Source organism: Nannospalax galili, unplaced genomic scaffold, assembly GCF_000622305.1.
Source record: "Nannospalax galili isolate Female #2095 unplaced genomic scaffold, S.galili_v1.0 scaffold302, whole genome shotgun sequence".
Lineage (NCBI taxonomy): Eukaryota > Metazoa > Chordata > Mammalia > Rodentia > Spalacidae > Nannospalax > Nannospalax galili.
In genome coordinates, this window is record NW_008350120.1 from 3,286,347 (window position 1) to 3,297,956 (window position 11,610).

Here is an 11,610-nt window from a genome sequence, read left to right on the forward strand (position 1 = left end):
AACCGTCTGTAGTTATCTTACGAAAACAGGCATACATGAATAACCACAGTTTGGGGAGAGAGAGATGGAGGTGTTCAGAGCTGGTATCAAGCTCCTCTTCTATGTATTACTGCTGTATTTTCCCAAGATACCCAAATATTTATTTGCTTTATCCCCACTTACAGAAGGTCAAGGTGGTCTGATCTAAAGTCACTGATATCCAGTGTGTTAGGAAAGACCTTCCTTCTGGGTCTACTGAACTGGCCGTTTTCTTTCTCTGAATATAAGCAGTAGGAAAAATAAAAAGTTTTAAGTGTGTTCCCTATTGTTAGCCTACAAATGTCTTGCCTCTGTATCTTGCAGTGTCTCTGGGTTTGGTGATTTATCATATGTGTTTGTAAATCTGTTCCAGGGAAAGGAAATAGAAATAATCACGAGAAATGAGAGGGAAAGTGTATTGGTGTTGAAGAGTTAGAATCTTGACATAACAGGCTACAGAATAAGCCCAACGCATTTCTCCATCTGCTCCAATAGAGTTTAACCCTCCGATTGGCCCTTCTAAGCAGAAAATTTATCTCAAGTCTTTCACTGGATAAGAATTTTATCTTTTAAAAAAAGTTATTACATTTATTTCTTATTGGGAGGCATGTACATGCCAAGGTACGTGTGTGGAGGTCAGAGGACACCCCACAGAAGTCAGTTCTCTCCTTCCATCATGTGGAACCTGGGGATTGAACTTAGGTCCTCAGAGTTGGAGGTTAGCACGTTCACCTGCTGAGAGGTCTTGACTGCCCTACAGCTTGGTTGTTTTCTTTAGGAATATTACAAAGTGTTCAAAGCTGACTTGAGCCAGGGAGATATTGATCTGTTTCCTTCTGAGACACTAAAATTAGATTGAAAGGCCCTTGGGGGGCTGGAGAGATGGCTCAGTGGTTAAGAGCACTGGTTGATCTTACAGAGGACCTGGGTACAATTCCTAGCACCCACATGGCAGCTAACAACTGTCTGTAACTCCAGATCCGGTGCCATCTTCTGACCTCTGTGGGCATTGCACAACATGGGTGCATGCAGGCAATACACACATATAATATAAAAATAAAATATTTAAAAAAGAAAGGACCTGGGCTTTTACTCTCCTCAGAGTGTCCTTTTTATGTTGTGGGGAGGGGAAGGGTTATTAGAGACAAAAATTGAATTGTGTCTGAAAAGCATGTAGTTTGCCATTCTCAAATTCACATTGCTTCACTCTTTGTAAAGTATCAACCCTCTTCATCTCACACCGGGGATTTCAGAGTTCCACAGCATCTAAAGATGTTCTGGAGTTTGTGTGTTGGGTTTTTGTTTTCTTTTGTTTTTGTTTTTTTTTGGGAGGGGATCTTTTTGAGACAGGGTCTCCCTGTAGCCCCAGCTTTCCTGGAACTCGCTATGTAGACCAGGCTGGCCTTGAACTCACAGAGATCCACCTGCCTCTGCCTCCCAAGTGCTGGGATTAAAGGTGTGCGCCACCACGCCCGGCTTGTGTGTCGGTTTTAAGAGGTTAGGCTGCACACATTGACTGCCAGAGGTTTGTGGCTTCACAGTCTAAAACATTCTAAAATGGTCCCAGGAACCTTGTGATCACTGTGCAAGATATAAAAACCGTGCCAAGTTCCACACTTAGCTCTGGGCCTCCATCCATAGTGCCCCAGGGACTCCGTGCACACCGAGGCTGCTCCTCTGCTCGTTACCCCGTTATTTCAACAAGGTCCAGGCGGGGCTCCGCCTCTTTCTTCTCTCCCCTCCCGCCTCTCCATTTCTCCTGTTCATTCTTCAGATTTGCCCCGTCAGGCGGAAATTTTTACTCTCTTTCCATGATTACTTATGAGTTCTTAAAGTTTTTTTCATTTTATAAATGTTTAGATAGAAATTTCTTTTCAGAATGATTTAATGAATCAAGGTTTTAACCAAATTATAACTTACTTAAGAATTCAATTGAGAAAGCAAGTCTTGAAGCAAGTTATATGTGCCTTCCCTGTCAGCTTTTTATTGAATTTGTCATTGCATAGAAAATTTACTCTAGGGGCTTGAGATATGGCTCTGAGGTTAGGCGTGTACACTGTTCTTACAATGGATCTGAGTTCCCCGCACCTGTGTCAGGCAGTTCATAACTGCCTCCAAGTCCATCTCCAAGGGATCCAATGCCACTGGCCTCTGATGACACTGCACTCACACACACACACACACACACACGCACACACACACACACATGCAATTAAAAGTGGTAAAATGAATCTTTAGAAAAAGCTTCAACCTACTATTTAATCTGCAACGGTTGGTAGACATGACAGTCTATAGAATCACTGCATTTCATATGAAATACATGCATGGTATGTATTGTTCCTACTTGTGTAAAACTACATATGTGTTTCACATATAATAAGAAAGACAACACCCCCCAGAGGGTAGTGAAGTGTCAGAATCCTCAGCTACAGTGAGTGGGGCCTGAGTGTTCAAGTCTGCAGACAAAGAGCCTCCTTCCATCCCAAGCACACCTGGGACAGGAGCCAGGCTTCTGTGTGCCTAGCCTGGGACCACCTCTTTAGCTCTGTGTCCTTACTATTGTTTCCTGGGTCATCAGTGTGGAGCCGGGTGGGTGAAAAGCTCTCCATCCCCAGAACCTGGGTGGCCTCCTGTACAGGGAGCCTTATAGCAGCTGGGATACTGGTTCAATCTGTTCTCATGTTTGGTATAAAGGGAAAATGCATTTAGAGTACCTTAGAGGTCTTTTCTTTGTGGGGGGGGGCATAACTGTGCAACAGAGGGTGGGCGGGGCATAATTTTAATGAAAACACTGAAAACCAACCTCTAGTGAGAGCCTGGGAAGGAAGGGCTGGAAGGAATGGGAGACTATCCTAACCACAAATCTCACTCAGAGAAACAGCACAGCTCCCAGCATGCTGAGGACCAGGCAGGGCGCTAGCTAGGCTTGGGGTAGTGGTGCCAGATGGCAGATGGTGGACTGGAGAGCCCTCATCAGGTCTGCTGAGTGACCACCGCCCCTGTGATTTTGAAATCCTTAATGATAACAGTCAGGGAACCCGAGGAGGTGCAGGGAATACCACTAGGTCTTGGGAGTAGTCCAAAGCGTCCTGGCAGGCCTGGGAGTCTCTGGACAGGGGTCAGCATCCCCTTCTTCCGGAGTTCCAGGACCTGCCGGCGTGTGTGCTCAGATGTGATTGATCATCCTAGCTCGGGAGGCCCGCGCACCAGTAGAGTGGCGAGGCCAAGACTCAAGAGTGGCCAGAGGCCCAAGAAAGACAGGGTCTAGGGGAAACCAACAGGGAGGCGCAGAGGCCTCCAGAGAGGCTAGATGCCTAAGCCAGGGCGGCTCACACTCAGGGACAGTTCGCGCGAGTCTCCACACAGCGGCGCTGGAGCACGTTTGAATGCGCCAAAACAACTTAATGGAAGCCCGAACCGCGCGGCTTTGGGGGTCATGGCGCCCCTCGCCCTGCCTCTCAGTGGGGGGATCCCGGGCGGAGCGGGGCTGGGGGATGTTGCTGGTATCCCAAGCTCTGCAGCCTCTGCTGGTATTTGCAGAAAATGCGTGCAGACAGGCAGGCTGGAGTGAGCGGTCTCCTTGAGAGCCGGCGCTGGGAGGCTTCTCTGGCCTCCTCTCCCCCGCGTAGGTCGCCCTTTCCTTCCTTGAAAGAGCAGGTGGAGGCAATGGAGCTCTTTTCGAAATCCCAGGTGTTGGAAGGAAGGTGTGCTCCTGAGCCACCCACGCCCCTCCAGACCCTCCTGGCAGGCCGGGCTCCCTCCCCGCAGCGCCTCCGGCTCCCTCCACCCCGCTTCCCGCGCAGGTTTGGGGGGTCTTGGCTGCTGTTTCAAGTTAGCCACAGCTGGAAGATAAACAGGAGGTGGGGAGTCCTTGGGAGGCAGCCCAGCGCCTGGACCCGGATCCGGCGGGTGGCCGCGTCCCCCACCGAGCGGCCCCTCGGGTCCACCACGGTTAGGGTCTCCTCTCCACTCCTGCGGTTCGTCCTGCGGTTCTCAAGCACCGGGGGGCGAGGTCCCCGGGGGAGCTGGGAGCGTCCCCAGCCCTGCCCCCGCCCCCAGCATCCACGACCCGTGGCGCCGTGAGCATCCCCCGCACCCTTCTCCCCAAGCGCCGTCAGCGGGGCCCAGAGCTGGGGACCGGGCTGGGAGGGGAAGGAGGAGCCCGCGGGGGGCCGGGGCGGGGACCAGGAGATGCGCCGGGATGCGCACCGGTCTCTAGGTGGTGCCAGTAATGGGGCCTAGGCTTGTCCCTCCCTTGATGCGCTCCTGGATTCTTTCCTTCCTTCCGTTTCTTTGGTGAGGCCGAACGTGGCCGTGGGGAGGACTTTTTTAAATAGGAAAGAAAGAAAAAACGCAAAGCAGACCGAGCCGGCGACCCCACCGACCCCTGGATTCCGCCAGCCGCTGGGGGAGGGCGGGGAGGAGGCTGAGCCAGGCAGAGTCGCCGGCGGAGCCTCGCGAGTGGCGCGGAGCGGCGGCCGTGCCGGGATTCTGCCGCCTCTTTCCCCATCGCCTCCTTGTTCGGATCCGTCCTTCCTTCTTGTTGCCGGAGGGGGTGAAGAGCGGGAACCGAGCGAGAAAGGAGACTGTTCCGTAAACGCACCGAAGCCAGCGAGCGAGCGCGGCCGATGGCTTCTCTGTACCAGCGCTTTACCGGCAAGATCAACACCTCGCGCTCCTTCCCGGCGCCCCCGGAGGCCAGTCGCCTCCTGGGCGGCCAGGGGTCCGAGGAGGACGGCGGCCCCAAGCCCCTGGGGCCGCAGGCACAGGCGGGGGTGCCCCGGGAGCGCGGCGGCGGCGCGGGTGGCCGGCCCCGGTTCCAGTACCAGGCGCGGAGCGACTGTGAGGACGAGGACGTAAGAGCATCGCGGTGGGTGGGTGGCTCGGCGGGGCTCGGGGCGCCCTGCTCCTCTCTTCGCCCCCCCCCCCCCCCCCCCCCCCCGCTCCCAGCGCCGGCCCGCAGATGCTCTCCTCGGCTCCGGATCTCCTGGTCCGGAGCCTGTATCTGCTGGCCGCCACCGCGGCCAGGAGTTGGTGGCTGGAGCAGGCAGGGTTTTGGAGCTGCGCCTGCCAGGATCTGGAATCCGCTTGGGATTCACTAGATGTGTGGATGTCTGTTTGTAGCCTCAGCCTGCTGTGGCCCCCAAGAAGGGAATTAGGTCTGCCTGTGCTTATGAGTTGTGTTTTATATTTATTTTCCTGCTTTAAGGCCCGGGAACAGACAGCCCAGGCGCTTCCCGCCCCGCCCCTTCTACTTGTCCCTGAGGTCTGTCCATGGTGGCCCTCCTCTCCATTCTGCCTCTCTGTTTGCCCCCGGATTCCTTCTCCCCAACACACCAAGCATTATGGTGTGATGTTTTTCTCCAAAAAGATAAAGTACTTTCTTCAGAGTCCCGACCCCTGACCCAGGACCAGCACAGTCTTCTCTGAGAAGTTCCAGGTAATCCCACCAGACCTGTGAGCCTTTGGGCAGCAACTCTAGGATCTTGCTCCTTCCCTGAAAAGTTCTCGGGGCACTTGCATACACTTGGGGCTGGAAATCTGGGCTTCAAAGGCTGTATTTGCCTATCACCCTAGTTACCCAGGGTGCCAGTCCTTTAGAGTACCAGTGGCTTCAGAGATAGATGGGTTGAGTATCTCCTGTTGATCCCTTCCTGCACCACAAGTTCTTGCAGAGAGGAAATTGTCTGTTCCCAAGGAAAAGACACATCTCCCAGGCCAGCCCTCAGGCAGACAGGTCTGGCTTGGCTGGCATAACACTTAGAGACTGGGCAGCCTGTTTCTGAGGGGGCCCTTTGGAGCAGAGCTCTGCAGCAGGGTCTTTGCACAAGCCTATTAGTCCTGCTCATTCTCCCAGGACAGAACATCTCCCTGCACTGGGGGAGGGGGTGTGGGTGTGACTGTGGGACCTCCAGGGTCTTAGGTGACACCATATCTCTGGTAGCTAATTTTTGGTGTAAGAGGTATGAGTGGAGGTGTGTGTGCTTTCTCAGGGGCAATTCTCAGTAACCAGATCTTATGAAACCAGTGAGGACATGTTGTTAATGGTGTGTTTTGTTTTATGCTAGATGACATGGGGATAGTCACAGAAGTGAGAGGAGTTGGTGGGGTGTGTAGTTTGCATGCCCAAAACACACAGCCCTGCATGAGGCATTTCTCTTTCTTGGGTCATTCCTGCTCCTCCCCCACCCACCCCTCGTTTAGATAGAGATACCCAAGACATGGCCCATGGGCCAGTGGATCAGTTGGAGGAAGAGGGATATATTCATCAGAAGTCTGGTTCAAGAAACTAGAATTCCTTGGGGGGAGAATATCTGAGCAATGGCAAGGAATTCTGGAAGATTCTGTTGACTTGGGGGTCCTGAGGAGACAACAGACCTGCAATGCAGACAGAAAACATGCGCTCTTTTATTTTTTCTGAATTTGACCTGAAAGCCTCAGATTGTGGGTCTGGAGTTAGCCTGCCTGAGCTTCTCAACAGACTCTAGGTGTCGCTAGCAGAAAGGGCAGGAAGGATAGAGCACCAGCCATCCGAGCCCCGCTCATCTGGGTTGGGTTTGTTTGTCTTTTTTTTTTTTTTTTTTTTTTTTTTAAAAAAAAAAAAACAATTTCTAGCTTGGAGCAAGAATTTCCCTCTCTTCATTTTTATTTCTGTCCATACTGCTTCTTAGAGAAGATACTGAGCTCAAGACAAGAACAGATCTGGGATCTTTAACCAGTGTGGTTAGAGCTCTGAACAGTATTATCTCTAACTTAGATTCATTAGGGCATGGCATCATGTTTGTTTCCTTAAAAACATGGAAATGTCGGTAAGCATGCACGCTCATGTGCACTGGGATCAGCCTTATGTGTGAACTTATGTACTCATGTACCTGGGGGATGGTTTAATACATGCACACTCATATATATGTGGGTCACCCTAGTGCATGCACACTCATATGCAAGGGTTGATCTAGTGCACACACAGTCGTGTGCACAGGGGTCTGCCTAGTGTGTACATCATATAATGGTGGTGTTCTATATTTCACCTTATCAGGTCACAATAAGTACACACCTGCACTAATGCATCTCACATGTTTTCTGCAAAGTTGCAGGTGTGTAGGCTGAAGAAAGCTCGGGGATGGCATCCCAAGGTGCATAGATAATAAAACTAACTGAAGCATGTGGGAGTCACTCTAAATAAGTAGTCATCAGCTGTATCTACCACATAACCAACAAAAATAGCCATGAGAAGTAATCATGTGTTCATTTCTGTCACTGTGTGTATCCCATGACATCATTCTGTTCGCCCCCTATGCACACATTCATTAAGCCAATGGCACAAGGCTAAATGTAGCCTCAATTTTGAAGCTGATTTTCTCTGAGAAGTTTTTAAAAATTTGTCACAGTTATGCCCAGACATTTGCCAAAGACGGATGTGCATATCAAACCCCTTTTCTTCCAGGAACAGAAGTTTCAATTGGCCTACATTATGAGGTTACTGATAATCTTTGAATTTTAAAACAACAGTTTAGACACCTGCTTTTGTCAAGATTGAAGAATCTCACACTGTCATTTTTTTTTTCCTTAATCAAATGAAAACTGGTTAGGAACACATTACATTGTCAAGGACCTTGGGGGGTGGGGTGGGAAGCCTTTTATCTACTGGGTCCTAAGGAACCAAGGGGGGGGCGGTTATGGTGCTGTCCGTGGTGCTGAATCGCTCTTTTTCCATTATCGTAGGAAATTGCCACCATCTTTGTCCAAGCAGTCACAACCCAAAACTGGTGATGGCATCACCCTTCTGTGCCCCACCAGTTATACAGAGCTGTTGTAGCATACAGAAACAGCTTCCCTGTCCTGATCACCCAGATACTGGTGAGAAATAGACCTTTAACACACATTGACCTTTGTGCCTCTTGTCCTTGGAGCCAGAAAAAGGGAGATAAAAGAATTCCAGAGTTTGAGCGTGTACATAAACAAACATGTAGGCTGGGGAAGTGGCTCAGTGGGTAAAGTACTTTCCACACAAGTATGAGGCCCTGAGTTCAAAGCCTCTGAATCCATGTAAAGGCCTAGCCTGATAGAGCATATGTCTGTAACCTCAGTGCTCCTGTATACCGATGGGAATTGGAGACGTTAGAACCCCAGATGATGCCACATCCCATGGTCTGGTGTACCCAGCAGCAGAAAAAGACCAGTGAAAGACCCTGATCAAAAAAGTAGAAAAGATAGAAGTAACACCTCAGGTTGGCCTCTGACCGCCACACCTGCACCATGGCACATGCCCCCCACCCCCCTACATATACACAAGTGTTAGTTAAATAAGACACATATGCCTGTATGTGACTTGAGAAAAATTAATTGCCATGAGATTTATGATAGCCTACTAAGACTCATCCAGAAATGAAAGTCTATATTTTTATTGATTAGCGAATGGAAACGCCAGTGAACAGGTTTGGAAGGACTGGCGGTGAGCTAACAGGTCAAACGCTATGTTTGCTTTTTTCCCCTTTGTTTTTTTTTATCTTTTTTGAGACAGGATCTTTCTGTAGCCCCAGCTGCCCTGGAACTCACTAGGTAGACCAGGTTTATCTCAGTCTCACAAAGATTCACCTGCCTCTGCTTCCTCAGTGCTGGGATTAAACACAGCACCACCAAGCTTGGCCAAACATTACATTTATGACCAATGCCCTGCACAGCTCCATAGAAGAGCTCCTTTGGATGATATGATGGTTCATCTCAATTGTCAACTTGGTGAGATATAGAATCACTGGCTTCTAGGAATGTCTGTGGGAGATTACCTATAGGTTAATTGAGGCAGGAGGACCTGCCCATGCTGGATAGCACCCTTTCCTGGGCTGCGATCATGGACTGTATTAGAAAATGAGCTGACCACTAGCCTCCATCTGCTTCCTGGATACTGACACAATGTGATCAGCTCTCTGGAACTCCCACCTGCTGTGACTTCTCCACTCTGATAGACCACACCTTGAAAGCAAAGCATGAGCTAAAATCAACCCTTTCCCCTTAAGTTGCTTTTGTCTGGATACTTTCTCACAGTGCAAAGAAGTAACTAAGGCAGGTGGGTCAGTTCTAAGAGCGAGAAACAAATCAGAGGGCCTTTTATTTTTAAGTCTGTTTCCTCATAAATTTTACATTTCTTTAAATGTAAAGTCAATTAGATTGGCAACTCCTCTGGGGAATCAATAGCTGCCTTTATTTAAAATTCATGGTGTAGACTTAAAAATAAGTTGACTCTAAAGAAAATGTTGCTGGAGGTGACTTTTAGTGAATTTGACTCCAATTGGAATTAACTGTAACTCATTTTAGGATACTGGTCTTCGTCATGACTCTATTTGGTCTTTTCTCTCCAGCCTCTGAAATGTCTTTGGGAGTTATGCACTGCCGTAGCTGTGCTAATGTTAAGTACATGCTTGTTCCTGTTTGCTTCATTTTGCATGACACATGATTTCCTAATTATATAAATGTGAGATCAGATGATGAATCACTGTGCATGACATCAATCAGCCTGACAGGTCCAAGTTCTTCATCCTGGACATCTTTGGCCCCCAGCCCATCTTCCTTCCCTCTACTTTGTTATTTCCATGACATGACGTCATGTGTCCTTGGGACTCAGCATTTAGTGACTGGCTTCTTAAAGATATCCTCCATAGAGATATCCCCGTGCTCTTTGATCTTCTCCAGTGTTAAGTGGTTTTGATTTTTTAATTTAATTTCACATTTCTTTCCTAACATGATGAAAAGACTGAACCTTTTGGGCTAGAGAGATGGCTCAGCAGTTAAGAGCACTGGTTGCTCTTGCAGAGGACTGGGTTTCAATTCCCAGCACCCACATGGTGGCTAACAACTGTCTGTAACTCCAGCTCCAGGGCATCCGAAACCCTCTTCTGACTTCCATGGGCATTGCACAATATGGATGCACTTACACACATGCAGGCAATACACACATACATATAAGATTAAAAAATAAAAAAGACTAAACCTTTCAACAGTTCTCTGGATGCCATGACCCCATCCCCATACCAGCAGTGCCTAGAATACTCACCCCCAAAATGTGTAGGGGACATGGCAGGTTCATTTGGGGCTGTGGCAAAGGAGCCACCATGTCTTGTGTGTGTTTCCTACTCCCCATATTAGTGGGACCTATAAAGCAGATAGATGCTCTGGGTACTGTGGAGATTTTCACTGAGCATGGCAGCTATGGTAACTAACATTCCCCCCTCTGTCTCTGCATCCTCACCCCGTCTCTGCATCCTGGTCCCCTCTTTCTCTGCGTCCTGGTCCCCCCCTGCATCCTGGCCCCCTCTGTCTCTGCATTCTGGCCCCCTGTCTCTGCATCCTGGTCCCCTGTCTCTGCATCTTGATCCCCTGTATCTGTATCCTGGTTCCCTCTCTCTGCATCCTGGCCCCCTCTGTCTCTGCATCCTCGCCCCTGTCTCTGCATCCTGGCCCCCTCTCTCTCTGCGTCCTGGTCCCCCCCCTCTGCATCCTGGCCCCCTCTGTCTCTGCATTCTGGCCCCCTGTCTCTGCATTCTGGTCCCCTGTCTCTGCATCCTGGTTCTCTCTCTCTCTCTCTCTCTCTCTCTCTCTCTCTCTCTCTCTATCCTGTTCCTCTCTGTCTCTGCATCCTGGCCCCCTATCTCTGCATCCTGGTCCCCAGTCTCTGCATCCTGGTCCCCTGTCTCTGCATCTTGGTCCCCTGTCTCTGCATTCTGGTCCCCTGTCTCTGCATTCTGGTCCCCTGTCTCTGCATCCTGGTCCCCTCTCTCTGCATCCTGGTCCCCTGTCTCTGCATCTTGGTCCCCTGTCTCTGCATCCTGGTCCCTCTCTCTCTGCATCCTGGCCCCCTGTCTCTGCATCCTGGCCCCCTGTCTCTGCATTCTGGTCCCCTGTCTCTGCATCCTGGTCCCCTCTCTCTCTGCATCCTGGCCCCCTCCTTCTGCATGCTGGCCCCCTGTCTCTGCATCCTGGCCCCCTGTCTCTGCATTCTGGTCCCCTGTCTCTGCATTCTGGTCCCCTGTCTCTGCATCCTGGTCCCCTCTCTCTCTGCATCCTGGCCCCCTCCTGTCTCTGCATCCTGGCATGCTTTCTCTTTTGTTTTCCAACTTGCCACTACCGGATCGACTTTCTTTTAGAACAGCCCTCCTTTCCTCATCTTACTTGGATGTAGATTTGGGCTCTGTACTGTGTTCAGTACAAACCCTGTGCACAGGATGTCACCAGTGCACTGTCAGCAACTTGATGCAATGCAATCTGATGATTCTCTTTTATCTGGATGTCATCTTTGCTTTTGTTCTGGGTGACAACCATTCTACACGTCAAAGTTTTATACCCTGTGTCTTTCATGATGCTGTATGAATCAATCTCTCTCTCTCCCTCTCCCCCTCTCAGCTCTCTCCCCCTCCCCCTCTCATCTCTCTCTCCCTCTCTCCCCTTCCTCTCTCTAGCTCTCTCCCCTCTCCCCCTCCCCTCTTTCTCTCTCTCCCTCTCTCCCCCTCTCCTCTCTCTCCCCTCCTCTCTCTCTCTCTCTCTCTCTCTCTCTCTCTCTCTCACACACACACACACACACACACACACTTTTTTTTCGGT

The 11,610-nt window shown here is 50.1% G+C and overlaps 1 protein-coding gene across 1 annotated transcript in view; it reads left to right on the plus strand.

Moving 5' to 3' along the window:
- Positions 1-4,199: 4,199 nt before the first annotated feature.
- Positions 4,200-11,610, plus strand: part of Dpp6 (dipeptidyl peptidase like 6) — a gene marked incomplete in the record, with an annotated part of 754,370 nt that continues 746,959 nt past the window's right edge. The window contains 1 exon segment of the mRNA XM_017801700.1: positions 4,200-4,874. Within this exon segment, the coding sequence (XP_017657189.1) occupies positions 4,647-4,874 (228 nt within the window).